Source organism: Acanthaster planci, linkage group LG18, assembly GCF_054643075.1.
Source record: "Acanthaster planci isolate LZ-2023a linkage group LG18, COTS_SCS, whole genome shotgun sequence".
NCBI lineage: Eukaryota > Metazoa > Echinodermata > Asteroidea > Valvatida > Acanthasteridae > Acanthaster > Acanthaster planci.
The window spans coordinates 11,323,871-11,347,266 of NC_141794.1; the positions used below are offsets into that span (position 1 = coordinate 11,323,871).

Sequence of the window (23,396 nt, forward strand, 5' to 3'; positions counted from 1 at the left end):
GGGTTGTTGCGGTGAAATCAGGGAAGACACCATCCCGTTAATAGGCCTATGCCTTTGTCTTCCAAATACTGACTCATAAATAGACTCATTGAAAAGATTTCTAAGAAAGTGATGTTCTTTAAACTTACAAAAGAAATGGTATTTTGCGGTGGCAGAAAAATGATATAATTATTCCAGCGGTTTGGCTTAGACCCCGGCATCATAATTTAGGTCATGAATTATGGAAATTATTAGCATAAAACCTATAGAGGCTCCAAAATACCCTTTAATATAGCTAAAAAAAACGAAAATAAGGTTAATTGAAAACTCAAAGATGCATTTTCAAGAGTTGTAATACAATAATTGCATTGCATGGACCCCTTTAAAACTGGAAACAAAACAAAATTGTGTAATTTACTCGTTTCCTTTTTAAATCGTCCAATTTTGTTTTTGGTATTAATAATTTATGTGTGTGTTGTCACACGTTACATTACGGAACTAGATTTTTAAGCAGGGCGGGGGGTTGTTTTGATTACAGATCAATTAAGTAGTCGTTTTTCATTACGCACGCAAATGGGAAACGGCAATTTCGATGACAGAAATGTCTTGCAACCTTCAAAAGAAACAAGCTTGGGGATTTAACTATAAGCATCAAAGGCAGGGATCTCGTGTGAGAGCTACTAGGCCCGCCGCCGCGTTGTATAATTAACAGTAAATTGCTAATTAGTTTAATTGGTGTTATTTCATATCCCTAGACCAAACAAGAGGTTAAGTCCAAAGGAAAGTTGGAATTAAAACAGATTTTTATTATTTGGGCGTAGATCGGGTGTAGGATCTCGCAAATTAAACCTTAGCTCACTCGATGCATCAGTTCCTGTTGGGTGTGTAATTTTGTCACAAGGTGGCGCCGTGCCTCAAGTCTTCAACCACGAACCCCAGTCGATTCTGTCAATCTCTTCACCATTAATGGGTGTAAAATAAGAACTTGAGCCGATACCCTCGGGGGATTAATAAACCTAGCCGGTGTGACGGCTACAGCTCATCGGGGGCCACACACGGCGCACAGACACGGCCCGACCTTGCCACCCACATTGCCGATGGTTGCGTGAAGGATCTGAGTATTTTTAGCAATAGGGTCGGCCTGAACTTGGAGAACTTCAATTGGAACTGGCAGACTGCACGACCGCAAAATTCTCCAACAATGGGTCTTCGCCTTAGAATTCCAACTCCCCCGAGACAAAACCGAGGGATACGCAGTGACAGAAATACTTACCGACATAATTATCCCAACAGAAGTTTTTTGGGAGCATTTCTACATAATATAAAGGGGTGAACTCATATAAGTTCCTGCACTCCCACTTAAAAATAAATAAATAAATAAATAAAAAAATGGATGAAAAGAGTTTCCCAACATACGGTCAGGTCAAAGCTTCTTTAAAACGAAAAGAACTTACATTTGTCTGTCATCTAATATTGTTTTATTATATTTTGCGCCGCACACGAAGATTGGTAAATCAATAGTTGGCCCCTAGTTTAAGATATCTGCAATAACTGGGTCACGTTCCAATCTCATTCCTGATAATTTCATCTTTTGCTAATGCTAGAAATCGAACAATTACGACTGAAAACTTTCAGTTGGCACATTCCCATAACATGGACAAAACTTCGAAGTACAGAACTTTTTTGGTGTCTTTCTGTAGGAGGGATGGAGGCTTACAATCAGTCAGTTAAATGGGACCGCCATTTTGTCTCCCTCCGGGATCGGGGAGGGGCGTGTCTTAACTTCAGTTTGGCGCCGTCACATCTGTAGCTTGGGCCCTTGGGAACAGTCCCGTCAAAATCCGAATCGGGCTTCGCGGTGCCGTTCTCAGATTCTACATCGATGTTCTATTTCATTTTTTTTCTGTTGCAATAACTCAAATTCTGGCCGTCGAGGAAGTGAATGTTGTCTTTAGTTTTCTGTTCGTGGGAAAATAAACCAGACCCAAATGGGGAAATTGTGCAGCTCACTCGATGACACATTTTTGGCGCAATTGAATATGATAATGGCCATTAGTGACGACGGCGCTCGCACTGTTCAAACAAACCACGCCATTAAACAATACATTCTGTGTCGTCCACATATCCAAGTCGTAAACCTATCAACCAAATCTAGTTCAGCCATAAACAACAACATGAATCATTTTTGTGCGAAAGAGACAAAACTGTAGAAATAAGAATTGCTGCTTTTTCTCTCTTTTTTTTAATGTACCTATCATTCGGAAGTCAATGGGGATTATAATAGCCCCCCAGCAAATTCTTTAGGGCTATTCTTAAAATTCTTGAAAATTCTTAATTCTTAAAAAAATTGGTAGAAAAGTGATTTCTGTTGTATATATCCTTGTCCTTCCTTCCAAAAGCGTGTAAAAAGCACCAAAAAGTAGCCTCAACCATCAGGGAGATAATTAAAGGTTTTACAACAAAATTCCGACATGTTGGAGCACCCCCCCCAAGTTAGGTTTCGGATCCGCCCCTACTACCAGACTATTGCTTGTCCAAATTTTGGCGCGTTCCACCTTCAGCGAAAGAAATTTTGGGCTTAAAACTATCAAAGTTGCACCTGTAATATTCTGTGGTTGTGTATATGAGTATAATTTTAGAAGAGCGAAAAAGTAAAGTTTAAATGTGTTTTTGTGCAGCTTCCCATTTTATGCTTAAAGATTTTTCCTGAAACTTTTACTGATTTTGTCGTCCTTCTCTGTAGTTGATAATTCATCTCAATGTTCAGTCTCTTTTGTTTATTTACTAACTTCTTTATCCACGGTGATTTGCACAGTGTCTGTTTATGGCTAACTGCACAGGGCGTGTAAAATTCGATTGGTGTGATGAGCACGAGGGCGGTAGCCCAAAGGGACCATCGAAGTTGAATAATAACAGCTCTCCGTAGCAAGCGACCTCGGGGTTGAAGTAACACGTATCTAGGACGGGTGAAGAACATCCGAACCGGTTCGAGGAATATGTCAAAATCGTACCTCAAACGGGAGTCCCGTTTAGAATTCGGAAAGACATGAAGACTCTTGTATCGTGTTCGAAATAATTACGACTGCAGCCAGAAAAACACCCCAAGCTCTCCTACATTCGCCGCTAGCGCTCGGCGTCTCTACCTCTCTACGCTGAAAATATGGCACAGCAGGCTGTGGAAACGAGGGTGCGCATGCGCGCAAATGCTGTCCTGACAGGTTTCTAGGATCAACCCTCCGATAGAAAAACCTTCTCATAGCTGGGAGCGTGTCCACCCCCTTCGAGATTTTCGTTATCCCTTGACCGGTCTTTATGGTTGCAGAACAGTATAATTACATGCATACCCCCACATAAAAAAAAATCAGGAAATTTACTCATAGTTTTCACAGCTGTTCAAGACACATATCAAATTAAAGCTCACTTCCTCGTCTTTCATTTTCCTATTAATTTTCAGTGGCTTAACCAATTACTGTTGAAGATAAATCTCTCCAGAGATAAACACCCCTCAAAACAGCTATGACGCCCATCGCCATTTTGAAAATTGACGCCTACACTCCATTGCAATAAAGAGCGATTTGGATGCCTCTTTTTTTCCTCATACATTCAAAATACAAGCTGGCCGTCTTGCTGGTAGATTCCATTCTCCTCTAGGCCTATAGACTAATCCGATTAGACGCCATAACTGCAGTGGCACCGCACTCACACGCACATTCTTCAGCTTGACGCGCGCGTTCATTTGGCAAATCACGACACCCTATTGGTCGAAGAGGCATGTAACGCGCGCGTACCACCTGTCCACGAGCCATGTGCCACCGCAGTAATGGCTTGTAATTCTGGTGGTCGAATTACACTATAAAGCATCCAGTCCACGGTAATGCTCTGGGACCAATTTCATAAAAATGCTTAAGCACAAAATTTGCTTAAGTGAAAAGAAACCTTGCTTAACAAACAAAGGTTACCAGCTCAAAATCTATGTGATTGTCATGCTAACCAAACTACAGGTGAATACCATTACAAAACAATATACATCACATGGAGATTTGGCTGGTAACCTGACTTTCCAAGCAAGGTTTTTTTCACGCGTAAAGCAAATTTGCAGCTCTATGAAATTGGCCCCTGGTTACAGAGAGTTTGACAGCATACAAATTTTGATTCCGTCTGCGTAGAAAATGTTGGGCCTATTTATTGGCCTTCCATCTTATGATTATTGGCCGGAGCAGTTAATCAGCTTTTCATAAAATGGGTGTCAAAATGACCATAAAACACCAGTCAAAAATCCCCGAAGACTCGGCACGATTTAGAAAAAAATGCACTGCGACGATATTAGAGAATCTACTGGGCACAAGCTCTGGTCGCCGGTTCTTTTAGATGTCATACCCCCCCAAATTTGCCATGTTTTGTTTTTTTGCTAATTTGTGAATGACTAGTGTAAGTCTATTTTGTAGGGGAGGTCAGTCTGTCTCCTCAAATTTCCCAAGACATCCATCTTGGTGTTGCCTTGGGTCAGGCATGGTCCTGTGTGTTATCTAAAACAATGTGGGGGGCAACAGCCTGGCCAGGAGTGATATGGGTTGGTCGAGTGCGGGAGCGGCATTCCACTCCTTGCCTGGGGTAGAGCACACCGCTCTCCGTTGTTGGATTGGAATTGTCGCTGTCGAATTTGCATTATTTTGCTGTACCCATCATTTCTCTGGCACAGGTCCCCCTGCCGATTGCCGAGGTGAGACCTGGCGACCCCTTTTGGAGCTGTTGCGTTGTGTTGATCACTGCTCTGATCCCCCGTTGCAGTGATTTCACCCCCTTCCCGACGGTTGCTGTTTTCCTTGAAGTTTCCCCTTGCCGCCTGCTGGTACGTTCCTTGGACGTCCCCGGGATCCTCATTCGCTTCAATACATTCGAGAACTTTGAACTTTTGGTCTGTTGTGGACTTTCTGATCACGGGTTCGCGGACGTAACTGAGCGCGGTCATCGTCCAAGCGGAAGCAAGACCCAGACGAGACCGAAGGAGACGCAGCCACTATCACCCTATCCTTTTTTTATTTTTATATAAATCATTGTAAATTCTGTGTATTTTCATTGGTGTGTTTTGTCATTGATTGTATTCCTGATTCACATTTCTCCACTTCAATTTCCAGTTGGAGATCGTGCGAGTGACCAGAATTAAAGTTCCCGTTTAATTCGAACTGTACATTAACCTAAATCTTGAATGACTATTGTTTTTTTATTTTGTCGAGTTGATCGAACCGGTAGGGAATTACATCATCGGGCTTTCCCTAATCTGGGATAGACCCCGCGACAAAATTGGAGGCACCACCCGGATTTAGGTGTTATATAGCTAATTTGCGTTTTTTAGCCATCACAGTTCACGTTGACTCGCAATTGCAGGTTGTAGTTACAGTTGTACTATCCTATTGTTTCCATCGTATTACCCAGTTGTATTTTCCTTGTCATAATACTGTGAGATTTGTCGCATTTTACCATGTCTGACACCGAAGAAAAAGGCGAAACAAGTGGTTTTAAGGAAGCGTTAGATAAATTCCTAGAGGAACATGGGAAATCCCTTACTGATCTCGAATTGCCCCAAGCCCAGTCGGCCATGCCCCCCGCGGCTGAGCCGACTACAGTGAAACACATCATGTCTTCTTCGCATCGCAGACGGCTTCGGCTATTCTCAGGCAAGCTCCCCGTACCCAGTGGTGAGTTTGACTATGAGAGCTGGAAGAGGCCCGCACGCCTTCTTCTCGACGATGACAGCCTCTCGGCAACAGAGAAACTCAGTCGTATAGTTGAATCCCTACTCCCGCCTGCCAGCAACATCGTGTGGGCTTTGGGAACGTCCGCAACAGCTGAGGACTGCCTGAGCGGCCTGGAGAATGCTTATGGGACGACTGCAGATGGAGATGAGCTATTTCTGATGTTTAGTGAGTGCTACCAACAAGAGGGTGAGGCAGCGTCAGCCTATCTTGGACGGTTGCAAGTTATTCTCACACGGGTTTTGGATGGCGGAGGAGTCAACCCTGAGCGCGCCGACAATGTGAGAGTGCAGCAGTTTTGCCGTGGTTGCCTGTATAACGAAGAGCTACTGCTGAAGTTGGATCTCAAGAGACGCACAACTCCTCCCTCCTTTGTTGACCTGTTGCGTGAGATCCGGCAGGAGGAACAACGCGTCATGGACAAGGACAGGCGGAGAAGATCAGAGAAAAAAGAGGCACCAACAGCCAAGAAGGCCACCCTGATGGCTCAGTCAGCTGCAGTGAGCGACGAGAACGACCGGATAAAGCAGTTGGAGGAGGTTGTTGCTCAACTTAAACAACAGATGATGACTCCTATGGTACCAACTTCATCCGTTCCCAGAGCTGCTCCTCGACAGTCTGCGCGAGCACCACGAGTCAGACGTCCCATGGTTTGCTTCAATTGCGGGCAAACTGGCCACCGAATGGAGGGATGTACTAATCCTCGAGATGCAGAGCGTGTCCAGCAGCAGATGGTCGCGCGCTGCCAGCCCCCAGCCAGTTCGGGAAACGACAGCGGCCGCCAGTAGCGGGACGACCAGCGGCCAAGTCTTCACAAAGTCCCATAAGGCAAGATTCGTCGCAGAAGTGTACTCCCTGCCTCAGCATGAGCAGTAGCCCCTTCCAAGGGCTACCTAGTGACTTGGTGGGCAACCCGTCCATCGTTACTGCTGAGGTAGAGGGTAATCATGTTCCGTGCCTTATGGACACTGGATCCCAGGTTACGTGCATTGCGGAGTCCTTTTACAGGACCCATCTTCCCCATCACCCACTTCAGCCCCTCACCAATCTCTTTGTAGTGGGAGCGAGTGGGAAATCAGTGCCATACCTTGGGTATATAGAGATGACCATACGATTTACAAAGGAGACTGCTGGGGTAGATATGGAGACAACTACTCTGGCACTTGTTACCCCAAGTCGAGATGGCAACAATCGTGCCCCTCTCCTCCTGGGAACAAACACCAGTATCGTTAGGAGGCTGCTGGACAGCTGCAAGCGGGAAGCTGGACCAAACTTCCTCCAGAAGTTAAGGGTTCACAGTGCTTGGGCCGCGGCCTATATGCAGATGGAGGCTTACACTACGGCGACAGAACCAGATGGTAGAGTATCGGATGTGCGTCTTCTCAGTCCTGTGAAATTAAAACAGGGCACCTGTGTAGAGTTACAAGGTTCGATTGGAGCGACATTTGGGGCTGAGACACTTGTGATGGTTGAGGCAGATGAAGATTGTTTCTCCCCAGGTGGCCTAATTGTACAACGGTTAGTAGACAGTTATCTGCCAAAGTCAGAGGACAAAGTAAGGGTGATGGTGTCAAATGAGTCCCAACACGACATAACTCTCCCAGAAGGTGTGACCATTGCTCGCGCTTATGTAGTGGAGGCGGTTCACTCAATGAACCAAGTGAAGTCGGATGGGGCTACTATGCTACCAGGACAACAGGCTGCTTGTAGGAGTGTTGAAGTTCCGGAGGGACCACCACTTAAGTTTAACTTTGATGGATCACCCCTTCCGGACGACGCGAGGGAGAGGATCATTCAGAAGCTCCAATCGAAATCGCCTGTATTTTCCCGAGGTGACCTTGATATTGGTTGCACAACAGCTATCAAGCACCACATCAACCTGACGGATGATTCCCCCTTCCGAGTGAGGGCTAGAAATATTGCCCCAGCAGACTATTTGGATGTTAGGCGACACCTGGGAGAGTTGATGGAAAAGAACATCATTCGGCCTTCCGAGAGCCAATTTGCATCGCCCATTGTGGTCGTTCGGAAGAAGAATGGCGACGTGAGGTTGTGCATCGACTACCGCAAGTTGAACTCGAGGACCATCAGAGACCAATACAACGTACCCAAGATTGAGGAAACCCTCCATGCGCTAAATGGCGCCAAGTGGTTCACGTGCCTGGACCTCAAGTCAGGGTATTACCAGATAGAGCTGGAGGAAACTGACAAGTCCAAGACGGCCTTTTGGTGCCCCCTAGGGTTTTACGAGTTCAACCGGATGCCACAAGGAATCACAAATGCCCCGGCGACTTTCCAGAGGCTTATGGAGAAGTGTGTTGGGGATCTGAACCTGATGAATGTAATGGTTTACCTGGATGATCTTCTTATCTTCTCCAAAACTCAGGAAGAACACGAGCAGAAGCTGATGGGAGTCCTTGATCGTTTGCAGGAGTTTGGTCTCAAGCTGAACCCTGCAAAATGCCAGTTTTTCCAGACAGCTGTAAAGTGTCTAGGCCACGTGGTGTCGAGAGATGGAGTCAGCACCGATCCCGACAAGATCAAGGCAGTGGCGTCGTGGCCGATTCCAACTAATGCCCGCGAACTGAAGTCCTTCTTGGGGTTTACGGGCTATTACCGGAGGTTTGTGGCCAACTATTCGTCCATTGCCAGGCCCCTTAACCAATTGACCGCTGGTTGTGACCTCACCAAGAAGAGATTCAAAAAAGGGAGGAAGCAGAAGAGCAATTACAGGAGTGCCACTGAACCCTTCGGAGCCCTGTGGACGCCACACTGCCAGCATGCCTTTGATACCCTAATTGAGAAGTTGACATCTGCACCGGTCCTGGGGTTCGTTGACTACAATTCCCCCTTCCTGCTTCACACAGACGCCAGCACCACCGGCCTTGGGGCAGCGCTTTATCAGGAGCGGGGGGGAAGGATGAGGGTCATTGCCTACGCCAGCAGAGGTCTGTCACGAAGTGAGGCCAACTACCCTGCCCACAAGCTCGAGTTCTTGGCGTTAAAGTGGTCGGTAACTGAGAAGTTCCATGATTATTTGTATGGTGGTAGCTTCAAGGTTTTGACAGACAATAATCCGCTGACGTACATTTTGACATCTGCCAAGCTCGACGCGACTGGGCAGCGGTGGTTGGCTGCCCTCGCCAACTATCACTTCAGTATCCAATATCGGCCGGGCTCAAGGAATGCCGATGCTGATGGTCTTTCCAGGCGCCCACATGATGTTGTGCCCCAAGACGAGGAGTCCATCGATCATGATGAACAAATCCAGAGATTGCGTGATAGGGTACTTGGGAACGTTGGCGTGAATCTAGATGAAACGACTGTGGCCAGCCTTTGTCAGCAAGTTGCTGAAGCGCATGTACAGAGTGATGACCAAGTCCCTGTCTGCACTCTGTTGGAGACCATTACAGACAGCGCAAGTGCTGTACATGACGATCTTTCAAATAATGAACAACCAGGGTGCGACGCTATTCCCGGGCTGACTACCGAGGATTGGGTCGGCTTGCAGAACGGGGACCCAGAAATAAGATTTGTGGTCAACTGTCTCCGGGATGGGAAACTACCACCAGCAGAGGAACGGTCTGCGTTGTCAGATGGCATAAAAATCTATCTGCGGCAGTGGAAGCATCTGGTGCTGAGAGATGGGGTTCTCCACCGTGAAAGTATAGGTCAGGAGGAGTTACCTAGGTGGCAGTTGGTTCTTCCCCATAGCCAGCGGTATATTGCGTTCGATGGTGTGCACGACCAGGTGGGGCACCTGGGCTGTGAGAGGACCCTCGACCTGGCCCGGGCACGTTTCTACTGGCCCCGAATGGCCGAAGACATCGAGAAGCTATGCCAAATGTGTCCGCGGTGTCTTCGGCGGAAGCAAAAGGTGACAAGACGAGCACCCTTGGTCTCCATCCGCTCCACCCACCCAATGGAGCTCGTCTGTATAGACTTCCTCTCTCTCGAGCCTGATAACAAGAACACTACGAGCATTCTTGTTATTACCGACCATTTTACAAGGTATGCTCAGGCGTTTCCGACGAGGGACCAGAAGGCCAAGACGGTTGCAAAGGTGTTGTGGGAAGAGTTTTTCATCCATTACGGCTTTCCAGAGCGCCTCCACTCCGACCAGGGTCGCGACTTCGAGGCTGGATTGATAAGAGAGCTGTGCCAACTGGCTGGCATTAGGAAGTCTCGAACCACACCCTACCATCCTCAGGGAAACGGGCAGGTTGAGAGATTCAACCAGACCCTTATCAGCATGCTCGGGACCCTGGATGCAGAGAAGAAGGAGAATTGGAGACTTCATGTGCGCCCCCTGGTCCACGCCTACAATTGCACGAGGAACAGCGCCACGGGGGTGTCACCTTATTCCCTGATGTTCGGCCGTGAGCCCCGTCTACCAATCGATTTGCAGTTTGGCATCAACACCCCACCCAAGGATGCAGTTCCCCATCACAAGTATGTCCAGGACTTGAAGGAGCGTTTGAGACGTGCATATGACGTGGCCGCTGCACAAGCGGCCAAGGCTGCAAACTATGATAAGGAACGGTATGGCAGGAGGGTTCGCGATCAAGCCCTTGAAGTCGGCGACCGAGTTCTTGTGAGGAACGTGGGCCTCGCTGGCAAGCATAAGCTGGCCGACAGATGGACAACGACCGCCTACCATGTCGTCAGGAGAATCGCCGATGATATGCCGGTGTATGTGGTGCGGCCCGGAGATGGTGGGCCGGATAGAACCCTGCATCGGAACATGCTGCTACCCTGCGGGCATCTTCCCGACGCCCAACCAAAAGTGCAGGTCGCTCCACCGCGTCCTCCTCCGAAGGCTGCACCACGCCGCTCTCCTAGACGTAAAGATGCTCCCATCACAGCGAAAACGAATGACGTGCCTCGCCCCAACGACAGCGAGTCTGAGTCATCCACTCCAATGGTGACTATTGAAAGGAGGACTCGCCCTATACCGGCTCCGAGGAGTGGACGCAGTAGCACCAGTGACAGGGAATCAGCATGTGGACAGTTGAATCCAGAGGCGCCGGAGTTCTATCCAGCGGAACCAGTGCCAGATCCGTCGCTGTCCGAAGCTGAAGAGGTAGACTTTCCACCGAGTTCTACATCTATGCCCCTCCAGGATGTTGCTGCAGAGGACCCACCTGAACCCGTTATCAGCCCTGTTCCCTCAGCAGAGGCCTCTTTTAGTCCTGAATCTCTATCCTCAGACGAATCGACAGCAGACGACTCTACCGCTATTACCCCAGAGCGAAGAGGCCGATATCCAGTCCGTCGAAGGCAGCCACCGAACCGCTTCGGGTATGGTCGAGTGGGTAAATCGAGCACCAAACTGCTGGAAGAGCAAATGGCTGTGCGTAAACAGTTTCTCTCCATGGTCCAATCTTGTTTTATGCATATATGATTATTCCTTTGATAGATTGAGATGTCATGTCGGGACGACATGATTTAAAAAGGGGAGAGTGTCATACCCCCCCAAATTTGCCATGTTTTGTTTTTTTGCTAATTTGTGAATGACTAGTGTAAGTCTATTTTGTAGGGGAGGTCAGTCTGTCTCCTCAAATTTCCCAAGACATCCATCTTGGTGTTGCCTTGGGTCAGGCATGGTCCTGTGTGTTATCTAAAACAATGTGGGGGGCAACAGCCTGGCCAGGAGTGATATGGGTTGGTCGAGTGCGGGAGCGGCATTCCACTCCTTGCCTGGGGTAGAGCACACCGCTCTCCGTTGTTGGATTGGAATTGTCGCTGTCGAATTTGCATTATTTTGCTGTACCCATCATTTCTCTGGCACAGGTCCCCCTGCCGATTGCCGAGGTGAGACCTGGCGACCCCTTTTGGAGCTGTTGCGTTGTGTTGATCACTGCTCTGATCCCCCGTTGCAGTGATTTCACCCCCTTCCCGACGGTTGCTGTTTTCCTTGAAGTTTCCCCTTGCCGCCTGCTGGTACGTTCCTTGGACGTCCCCGGGATCCTCATTCGCTTCAATACATTCGAGAACTTTGAACTTTTGGTCTGTTGTGGACTTTCTGATCACGGGTTCGCGGACGTAACTGAGCGCGGTCATCGTCCAAGCGGAAGCAAGACCCAGACGAGACCGAAGGAGACGCAGCCACTATCACCCTATCCTTTTTTTTATTTTTATATAAATCATTGTAAATTCTGTGTATTTTCATTGGTGTGTTTTGTCATTGATTGTATTCCTGATTCACATTTCTCCACTTCAATTTCCAGTTGGAGATCGTGCGAGTGACCAGAATTAAAGTTCCCGTTTAATTCGAACTGTACATTAACCTAAATCTTGAATGACTATTGTTTTTTTATTTTGTCGAGTTGATCGAACCGGTAGGGAATTACATCATCGGGCTTTCCCTAATCTGGGATAGACCCCGCGACAAAATTGGAGGCACCACCCGGATTTAGGTGTTATATAGCTAATTTGCGTTTTTTAGCCATCACAGTTCACGTTGACTCGCAATTGCAGGTTGTAGTTACAGTTGTACTATCCTATTGTTTCCATCGTATTACCCAGTTGTATTTTCCTTGTCATAATACTGTGAGATTTGTCGCATTTTACCATGTCTGACACCGAAGAAAAAGGCGAAACAAGTGGTTTTAAGGAAGCGTTAGATAAATTCCTAGAGGAACATGGGAAATCCCTTACTGATCTCGAATTGCCCCAAGCCCAGTCGGCCATGCCCCCCGCGGCTGAGCCGACTACAGTGAAACACATCATGTCTTCTTCGCATCGCAGACGGCTTCGGCTATTCTCAGGCAAGCTCCCCGTACCCAGTGGTGAGTTTGACTATGAGAGCTGGAAGAGGCCCGCACGCCTTCTTCTCGACGATGACAGCCTCTCGGCAACAGAGAAACTCAGTCGTATAGTTGAATCCCTACTCCCGCCTGCCAGCAACATCGTGTGGGCTTTGGGAACGTCCGCAACAGCTGAGGACTGCCTGAGCGGCCTGGAGAATGCTTATGGGACGACTGCAGATGGAGATGAGCTATTTCTGATGTTTAGTGAGTGCTACCAACAAGAGGGTGAGGCAGCGTCAGCCTATCTTGGACGGTTGCAAGTTATTCTCACACGGGTTTTGGATGGCGGAGGAGTCAACCCTGAGCGCGCCGACAATGTGAGAGTGCAGCAGTTTTGCCGTGGTTGCCTGTATAACGAAGAGCTACTGCTGAAGTTGGATCTCAAGAGACGCACAACTCCTCCCTCCTTTGTTGACCTGTTGCGTGAGATCCGGCAGGAGGAACAACGCGTCATGGACAAGGACAGGCGGAGAAGATCAGAGAAAAAAGAGGCACCAACAGCCAAGAAGGCCACCCTGATGGCTCAGTCAGCTGCAGTGAGCGACGAGAACGACCGGATAAAGCAGTTGGAGGAGGTTGTTGCTCAACTTAAACAACAGATGATGACTCCTATGGTACCAACTTCATCCGTTCCCAGAGCTGCTCCTCGACAGTCTGCGCGAGCACCACGAGTCAGACGTCCCATGGTTTGCTTCAATTGCGGGCAAACTGGCCACCGAATGGAGGGATGTACTAATCCTCGAGATGCAGAGCGTGTCCAGCAGCAGATGGTCGCGCGCTGCCAGCCCCCAGCCAGTTCGGGAAACGACAGCGGCCGCCAGTAGCGGGACGACCAGCGGCCAAGTCTTCACAAAGTCCCATAAGGCAAGATTCGTCGCAGAAGTGTACTCCCTGCCTCAGCATGAGCAGTAGCCCCTTCCAAGGGCTACCTAGTGACTTGGTGGGCAACCCGTCCATCGTTACTGCTGAGGTAGAGGGTAATCATGTTCCGTGCCTTATGGACACTGGATCCCAGGTTACGTGCATTGCGGAGTCCTTTTACAGGACCCATCTTCCCCATCACCCACTTCAGCCCCTCACCAATCTCTTTGTAGTGGGAGCGAGTGGGAAATCAGTGCCATACCTTGGGTATATAGAGATGACCATACGATTTACAAAGGAGACTGCTGGGGTAGATATGGAGACAACTACTCTGGCACTTGTTACCCCAAGTCGAGATGGCAACAATCGTGCCCCTCTCCTCCTGGGAACAAACACCAGTATCGTTAGGAGGCTGCTGGACAGCTGCAAGCGGGAAGCTGGACCAAACTTCCTCCAGAAGTTAAGGGTTCACAGTGCTTGGGCCGCGGCCTATATGCAGATGGAGGCTTACACTACGGCGACAGAACCAGATGGTAGAGTATCGGATGTGCGTCTTCTCAGTCCTGTGAAATTAAAACAGGGCACCTGTGTAGAGTTACAAGGTTCGATTGGAGCGACATTTGGGGCTGAGACACTTGTGATGGTTGAGGCAGATGAAGATTGTTTCTCCCCAGGTGGCCTAATTGTACAACGGTTAGTAGACAGTTATCTGCCAAAGTCAGAGGACAAAGTAAGGGTGATGGTGTCAAATGAGTCCCAACACGACATAACTCTCCCAGAAGGTGTGACCATTGCTCGCGCTTATGTAGTGGAGGCGGTTCACTCAATGAACCAAGTGAAGTCGGATGGGGCTACTATGCTACCAGGACAACAGGCTGCTTGTAGGAGTGTTGAAGTTCCGGAGGGACCACCACTTAAGTTTAACTTTGATGGATCACCCCTTCCGGACGACGCGAGGGAGAGGATCATTCAGAAGCTCCAATCGAAATCGCCTGTATTTTCCCGAGGTGACCTTGATATTGGTTGCACAACAGCTATCAAGCACCACATCAACCTGACGGATGATTCCCCCTTCCGAGTGAGGGCTAGAAATATTGCCCCAGCAGACTATTTGGATGTTAGGCGACACCTGGGAGAGTTGATGGAAAAGAACATCATTCGGCCTTCCGAGAGCCAATTTGCATCGCCCATTGTGGTCGTTCGGAAGAAGAATGGCGACGTGAGGTTGTGCATCGACTACCGCAAGTTGAACTCGAGGACCATCAGAGACCAATACAACGTACCCAAGATTGAGGAAACCCTCCATGCGCTAAATGGCGCCAAGTGGTTCACGTGCCTGGACCTCAAGTCAGGGTATTACCAGATAGAGCTGGAGGAAACTGACAAGTCCAAGACGGCCTTTTGGTGCCCCCTAGGGTTTTACGAGTTCAACCGGATGCCACAAGGAATCACAAATGCCCCGGCGACTTTCCAGAGGCTTATGGAGAAGTGTGTTGGGGATCTGAACCTGATGAATGTAATGGTTTACCTGGATGATCTTCTTATCTTCTCCAAAACTCAGGAAGAACACGAGCAGAAGCTGATGGGAGTCCTTGATCGTTTGCAGGAGTTTGGTCTCAAGCTGAACCCTGCAAAATGCCAGTTTTTCCAGACAGCTGTAAAGTGTCTAGGCCACGTGGTGTCGAGAGATGGAGTCAGCACCGATCCCGACAAGATCAAGGCAGTGGCGTCGTGGCCGATTCCAACTAATGCCCGCGAACTGAAGTCCTTCTTGGGGTTTACGGGCTATTACCGGAGGTTTGTGGCCAACTATTCGTCCATTGCCAGGCCCCTTAACCAATTGACCGCTGGTTGTGACCTCACCAAGAAGAGATTCAAAAAAGGGAGGAAGCAGAAGAGCAATTACAGGAGTGCCACTGAACCCTTCGGAGCCCTGTGGACGCCACACTGCCAGCATGCCTTTGATACCCTAATTGAGAAGTTGACATCTGCACCGGTCCTGGGGTTCGTTGACTACAATTCCCCCTTCCTGCTTCACACAGACGCCAGCACCACCGGCCTTGGGGCAGCGCTTTATCAGGAGCGGGGGGGAAGGATGAGGGTCATTGCCTACGCCAGCAGAGGTCTGTCACGAAGTGAGGCCAACTACCCTGCCCACAAGCTCGAGTTCTTGGCGTTAAAGTGGTCGGTAACTGAGAAGTTCCATGATTATTTGTATGGTGGTAGCTTCAAGGTTTTGACAGACAATAATCCGCTGACGTACATTTTGACATCTGCCAAGCTCGACGCGACTGGGCAGCGGTGGTTGGCTGCCCTCGCCAACTATCACTTCAGTATCCAATATCGGCCGGGCTCAAGGAATGCCGATGCTGATGGTCTTTCCAGGCGCCCACATGATGTTGTGCCCCAAGACGAGGAGTCCATCGATCATGATGAACAAATCCAGAGATTGCGTGATAGGGTACTTGGGAACGTTGGCGTGAATCTAGATGAAACGACTGTGGCCAGCCTTTGTCAGCAAGTTGCTGAAGCGCATGTACAGAGTGATGACCAAGTCCCTGTCTGCACTCTGTTGGAGACCATTACAGACAGCGCAAGTGCTGTACATGACGATCTTTCAAATAATGAACAACCAGGGTGCGACGCTATTCCCGGGCTGACTACCGAGGATTGGGTCGGCTTGCAGAACGGGGACCCAGAAATAAGATTTGTGGTCAACTGTCTCCGGGATGGGAAACTACCACCAGCAGAGGAACGGTCTGCGTTGTCAGATGGCATAAAAATCTATCTGCGGCAGTGGAAGCATCTGGTGCTGAGAGATGGGGTTCTCCACCGTGAAAGTATAGGTCAGGAGGAGTTACCTAGGTGGCAGTTGGTTCTTCCCCATAGCCAGCGGTATATTGCGTTCGATGGTGTGCACGACCAGGTGGGGCACCTGGGCTGTGAGAGGACCCTCGACCTGGCCCGGGCACGTTTCTACTGGCCCCGAATGGCCGAAGACATCGAGAAGCTATGCCAAATGTGTCCGCGGTGTCTTCGGCGGAAGCAAAAGGTGACAAGACGAGCACCCTTGGTCTCCATCCGCTCCACCCACCCAATGGAGCTCGTCTGTATAGACTTCCTCTCTCTCGAGCCTGATAACAAGAACACTACGAGCATTCTTGTTATTACCGACCATTTTACAAGGTATGCTCAGGCGTTTCCGACGAGGGACCAGAAGGCCAAGACGGTTGCAAAGGTGTTGTGGGAAGAGTTTTTCATCCATTACGGCTTTCCAGAGCGCCTCCACTCCGACCAGGGTCGCGACTTCGAGGCTGGATTGATAAGAGAGCTGTGCCAACTGGCTGGCATTAGGAAGTCTCGAACCACACCCTACCATCCTCAGGGAAACGGGCAGGTTGAGAGATTCAACCAGACCCTTATCAGCATGCTCGGGACCCTGGATGCAGAGAAGAAGGAGAATTGGAGACTTCATGTGCGCCCCCTGGTCCACGCCTACAATTGCACGAGGAACAGCGCCACGGGGGTGTCACCTTATTCCCTGATGTTCGGCCGTGAGCCCCGTCTACCAATCGATTTGCAGTTTGGCATCAACACCCCACCCAAGGATGCAGTTCCCCATCACAAGTATGTCCAGGACTTGAAGGAGCGTTTGAGACGTGCATATGACGTGGCCGCTGCACAAGCGGCCAAGGCTGCAAACTATGATAAGGAACGGTATGGCAGGAGGGTTCGCGATCAAGCCCTTGAAGTCGGCGACCGAGTTCTTGTGAGGAACGTGGGCCTCGCTGGCAAGCATAAGCTGGCCGACAGATGGACAACGACCGCCTACCATGTCGTCAGGAGAATCGCCGATGATATGCCGGTGTATGTGGTGCGGCCCGGAGATGGTGGGCCGGATAGAACCCTGCATCGGAACATGCTGCTACCCTGCGGGCATCTTCCCGACGCCCAACCAAAAGTGCAGGTCGCTCCACCGCGTCCTCCTCCGAAGGCTGCACCACGCCGCTCTCCTAGACGTAAAGATGCTCCCATCACAGCGAAAACGAATGACGTGCCTCGCCCCAACGACAGCGAGTCTGAGTCATCCACTCCAATGGTGACTATTGAAAGGAGGACTCGCCCTATACCGGCTCCGAGGAGTGGACGCAGTAGCACCAGTGACAGGGAATCAGCATGTGGACAGTTGAATCCAGAGGCGCCGGAGTTCTATCCAGCGGAACCAGTGCCAGATCCGTCGCTGTCCGAAGCTGAAGAGGTAGACTTTCCACCGAGTTCTACATCTATGCCCCTCCAGGATGTTGCTGCAGAGGACCCACCTGAACCCGTTATCAGCCCTGTTCCCTCAGCAGAGGCCTCTTTTAGTCCTGAATCTCTATCCTCAGACGAATCGACAGCAGACGACTCTACCGCTATTACCCCAGAGCGAAGAGGCCGATATCCAGTCCGTCGAAGGCAGCCACCGAACCGCTTCGGGTATGGTCGAGTGGGTAAATCGAGCACCAAACTGCTGGAAGAGCAAATGGCTGTGCGTAAACAGTTTCTCTCCATGGTCCAATCTTGTTTTATGCATATATGATTATTCCTTTGATAGATTGAGATGTCATGTCGGGACGACATGATTTAAAAAGGGGAGAGTGTCATACCCCCCCAAATTTGCCATGTTTTGTTTTTTTGCTAATTTGTGAATGACTAGTGTAAGTCTATTTTGTAGGGGAGGTCAGTCTGTCTCCTCAAATTTCCCAAGACATCCATCTTGGTGTTGCCTTGGGTCAGGCATGGTCCTGTGTGTTATCTAAAACAATGTGGGGGGCAACAGCCTGGCCAGGAGTGATATGGGTTGGTCGAGTGCGGGAGCGGCATTCCACTCCTTGCCTGGGGTAGAGCACACCGCTCTCCGTTGTTGGATTGGAATTGTCGCTGTCGAATTTGCATTATTTTGCTGTACCCATCATTTCTCTGGCACAGGTCCCCCTGCCGATTGCCGAGGTGAGACCTGGCGACCCCTTTTGGAGCTGTTGCGTTGTGTTGATCACTGCTCTGATCCCCCGTTGCAGTGATTTCACCCCCTTCCCGACGGTTGCTGTTTTCCTTGAAGTTTCCCCTTGCCGCCTGCTGGTACGTTCCTTGGACGTCCCCGGGATCCTCATTCGCTTCAATACATTCGAGAACTTTGAACTTTTGGTCTGTTGTGGACTTTCTGATCACGGGTTCGCGGACGTAACTGAGCGCGGTCATCGTCCAAGCGGAAGCAAGACCCAGACGAGACCGAAGGAGACGCAGCCACTATCACCCTATCCTTTTTTTTATTTTTATATAAATCATTGTAAATTCTGTGTATTTTCATTGGTGTGTTTTGTCATTGATTGTATTCCTGATTCACATTTCTCCACTTCAATTTCCAGTTGGAGATCGTGCGAGTGACCAGAATTAAAGTTCCCGTTTAATTCGAACTGTACATTAACCTAAATCTTGAATGACTATTGTTTTTTTATTTTGTCGAGTTGATCGAACCGGTAGGGAATTACATCATCGGGCTTTCCCTAATCTGGGATAGACCCCGCGACATAGAGTTAAACCGTGACTTCAGTGAAAAGTAAATCGTTAACATGTAGAACTACTTTCAGACAGAAAGCTAAATCTTTACCTTTAACTATCAGCTATAACTATTAACTTTAACTATCCCCGCCCCACTTTTCTTCGGGGAGTATAGAACGACTTTTTTCCTTAACAACGTTCACATAGTGAGGGCGCACTTTGTCGAGACCATTATTTTTTTCTCCCCCGTTTATCACGTCGTGAACTGAAATGGAAACTTGCTTCTGTGCTTTAATATACCTTATTTTGATTACCTAAAAATTAGAAGTCCTTAATTAGAGGAATTTAGAAATAGCCAAAGATACACAATCAACACCTGACGTCAGGAGACTTAAATCGATTTGCCCCCGGCATGAGGCTCGAGATTAGTTTTGGAAGACAGCAAAATGTCGCTGACATTGACAGAATTCTCAATTTTGAACCCCCCACTATCGTGAAACAATATTTGGACAGCTTGAAAGTATAAACCAGATAATGAAATCGATTGATCTTAATTATAGAGGATTTGGCGATGACGCACGCAGTCGTCTTGCGGTGCCTTCACACTCCAATGAATAAAATTACCGCAGCGGAACACGTGTTGCCGCGCATCGCCCCTGTAAAGCGCGTTGCGGTTAACATCCAGGTACGCACATACTTATCCCGTGACTTCATTTTGTCCATTATTTTCATATGAGTAATGCTTTGCCAAACATACTGGCAGTGTTTCCATACACTGCAGCGCTGGTCATACATCAGGAATCTACAGCTTACTCTCTTTGTCTGGCAACGGATCGCTTTTGACTGTCCAATAATCTTGTCTGGATTACGCGGTCTTTTTCGGTGGGCGTGGTCTCGTCGACTTTAAGCGGGATGCTATTTTTTGCCAAAGGCAGACAATTATGACTCATGTACAACTGGGAACATTGCTGGATCTGCATCTATCTGCTAATGAGGGGAACTTTTCACAGAGACGAATTTCAATATACAGTATTTTGACGACAATAAGCCTATCTTTAGCCTGGGATAATTTGAAGAAAACTCGTGAGACCCATTTATTGATTGTGTATTGATACTGAAAGCGCTGCTCGTACTTTTCAGCCTTTCATAGTTTAAAGGCATGACCGAAAATGATTCACACCCATCTTACTCATTTTTCTATTCGACTTGTTTCTCTTTCTCAGAAGTTACTCTGAAACTTCGAAAATATTTATTCACTCCTACTGGGTTCTTTCGGATGTAGTAAACAAGTGACATGATACGCACAGCGTGATTTTATCACGTGCGCGGTCACAACTTCTGTTTTGCCTGAACCAAGTTTAAACTTTGTTTCTTTGTTGTATCTGGTATACCCCAAAATGCAAACAATATGATTGCTTTTCTCCCTAACCATACACCCTATCTTACCAGGTGTGCTTGCGCCAAAACGGCGTAAACACATTAACCGCAATATTTGAGTAAACAGACAATGATGTCATTTTCTAAAATTAGTCATCACGAGAGAGGAGGACCTGGGAACCTATCCTCTCTAATTGGTCGAACTGATCACGTGGTCAAACAAAGGGAAAAGGTCCAGGTATACCTATGTGGGTTATGCCATGCCTATTTAATTGGCCATGTGGCGACAGCTTACTGATCGTTTGAGTTCAAAGAGTAAACAATGTGTTCGGAAAAAATAGATTGCCATTAAGGAAAGTGATGTAATGCTAACTGGTTTGAATAGTGTTCAGGGTACCACGTCTAAATAGACTCTTAATTTGTTGTATGTCTTGGGAAGGGTGGATCTGTCGCCATTACTATAAACCCCACAACTATCTTGATTTACGTTTGAGAAAAGGCTTCGTGGCTTGTTTCTGAAACGCACGGTTACGTAAACCTTTTCGAATACGTTCAAAGTGATTTGTGAACAAAATGAGATTGCATTAAAAAACTCAATTGCCAACCCGAGATTGCCAGGTATCCGCGTATGATTCACGGGCACACACGGTGCCTTATTTGGATCCGCAAACATTATTTTTCTGCCCTTGAAATTCTTCAGAATAATTGTGTTTGAGTATCTTTAAAAATGTTTATGGTTTGCCAATTATATTTTCCAACCATGACAAGTTTGTTTTGATCACCTTTAAACCTGATCAAAATGATGTTGAAAAAAATCCGACGGGTATCGAACTTCAGGTCAAAAAACCGAATGCATTCCGCCGCGGTCGGGGCGGGTATCGGAAGTCTTATAAACATCAGAACACGCCGGCACTTCAAGAATCGAAAACATAGCGCGGCACATGAGAGAGGAGCGGGCTTTTGGCGGAGGGTGCGCCGGGGCGGTCCGACCAAAGTTGCGGCGGCTGGCTTTCAAGCTGTCCCGGGTGTCGAGTGGTTGTTTGTTCAAGTGGCTCCCATCGGCACGTGGGACCCCACCACCGGAATACTGCCGGTAACATACATCTCTATCGAGATCTCTTTGAAAAATGCCGATAATTATGACGTCGGTACTACCAGTTCAATTACTTTTCGAGTGTAAAAGTTCACAGATCCCTCCGATCGTATCTAATTCAAAATTCAAGGCCTGAAACTATTATAAGGAGGGTTGGGGGCGGTATTTATCACCAGGAAGCACGACTAAATTGGTTTGAACCAATGCGAAAGATTCGCTGTATTAACTACGCCCCAATTTAGGGAGTGGGGAAGGTGGCTATGCAGAACTTGGATCCATGGAGATCAAAGTTGTCGGTTTTTTTCCCCAAAGGTTTCTATCCACGAAGGTGGTACTGTTTGTAAAACGCCAGCGTTCATATTTACCTAAAAAGGGCAACATGTCCGGGAGGGGCACTTCTCCAAAGGACGTATTACGCAACTGGTCCGCAGGCTGTCAATCTATGATTTACCGGCTTCCTCTACGATCATACAACTGTAAAAACCAACAACGCCCACTATAAACGCGTCTTCGCGTGAGCTGTAATTATACGTGTAACATGATTCCACGCCTTCTCACGTATATTTCAGAGGGAAATTATTAACTGTGCATGTCCCATTTTTCGGGTCATTTGCATACGTAATTAGGGCCACGTGCCAGGCAAGCGGCTGTTTCATTTCATGAAATTTACGTCTTATATTCACTTTTTGGAAATAAAAAATACTTGCCCAAAAATATTTCCGGGGTAAGATAAGGCGTTTTCCTAACGTGTTTTGTAAAAAATAAAATCAAGAATTAGTACCAGAGTGGGCAAAACTAGTGATTTTTGTGAAAAGCTCTTTTCGTAAGCGATAGTTTGTTTACGTGTTGGTGCAATTTTTGAAGGCACGAAACAAAGAATTCCAAGTTTTCCTGACGTTTTCAAAAGTGGGCTGTGGTGGAGAAAGGAGTGAAGGTTTTAAATTTGCTGACGGTAGATTTTTATCTCTTCCCGACCGGACGCGTTTGCATATTGACCTAACTCAGCACCGATTCCGTTTATCCCGCTTAATATTACGGCCTTGCGAGCGTAAGAATGCAGTGACTCGGGATTGCAAGACGGACAGAAAAGTACAGTAAGTTAACATGAAGTTTATTATTAAAAATCAAGGTCTATCTGTCATTGCCGCGAAATGCTGAAAATCAGGGTACATATCCCCACTGTTACATGTAGGCCTACATGCATGTACACTGTACCGACGCATAATTTCCATGTACTGTACATTGTACATGTACATGTACAGTACATGCACGTATCCTTCAGCACGCGTGGAACAGGGCCGTTGGACGCAGTGTACCGTGCGCGGTACTTGGCTAGGCTGCATCGGTTTTGCGCATGAAAAACATGTCGATCGCGCTGCGCAGAAGTGGCTAAAATAACTCATGAAAATATTGTGTAGTTGAGATTCTGGCCTGTCGTATACAGTGTCTCGTTGTTTGGGGAAAACTTCCAAAATTTAGTAGAAAAAAAAGACCAAGAGATCGCTTGAAAATGGAAATATTTTATCATCTTAGCAACCACTTTCAGGCTAAATTTCGTATTCATGTAGCATTTCTTTTCATGATTCTGAAGTGTTTTGTGCAGTTTAAGCCATCTAAAGCACATATAAAGAGTTTCAATGTTATCGTTTGTTAACTTTGTGCAAAGAAGTCTTCAAAACGAGAACGCTCAACAGAGGATTGGCGAGTTGCTAAGGACAATTGTGTATGGTTCACGAGGGTCTGGTCAAGTAACCGCCGCGCACGGTCGAAGTCGTTAATTTCCACACGTCGTACGGGAGTGAAACATACGTGTTTTGGAAATGAACGTGTTTCGGAGTTCAGAAGATATTGCCGTCTGATGAACGTGTTTTTGTGTCTTGTTATAAACATCCAAATGTCAAAATTGACTGACACATCAACACAACTTTGTTTAAAAAAATAAACATCACGACGTGGTTAGGTTATTAACACCGCAACACGTTC

The 23,396-nt window shown here is 47.9% G+C and overlaps 2 protein-coding genes across 2 annotated transcripts; both read left to right on the top strand.

The window, feature by feature from the left end:
* The first annotated feature begins 4,622 nt into the window (after positions 1-4,622).
* On the top strand, positions 4,623-6,582 carry LOC147796224 (paraneoplastic antigen Ma2-like). Its single transcript, XM_087148912.1, has one exon. It carries the CDS (start codon positions 5,459-5,461, stop codon positions 6,518-6,520), a length of 1,062 nt encoding a protein of 353 aa, XP_087005038.1. The 5' UTR covers positions 4,623-5,458; the 3' UTR covers positions 6,521-6,582.
* A 4,887-nt stretch (positions 6,583-11,469) lies between these two features.
* On the top strand, positions 11,470-13,430 carry LOC147796225 (paraneoplastic antigen Ma2-like). Its single transcript, XM_087148913.1, has one exon. The coding sequence runs from the start codon at positions 12,307-12,309 to the stop codon at positions 13,366-13,368; it is 1,062 nt and encodes a 353-aa protein (XP_087005039.1). The 5' UTR covers positions 11,470-12,306; the 3' UTR covers positions 13,369-13,430.
* Positions 13,431-23,396: the final 9,966 nt, after the last annotated feature.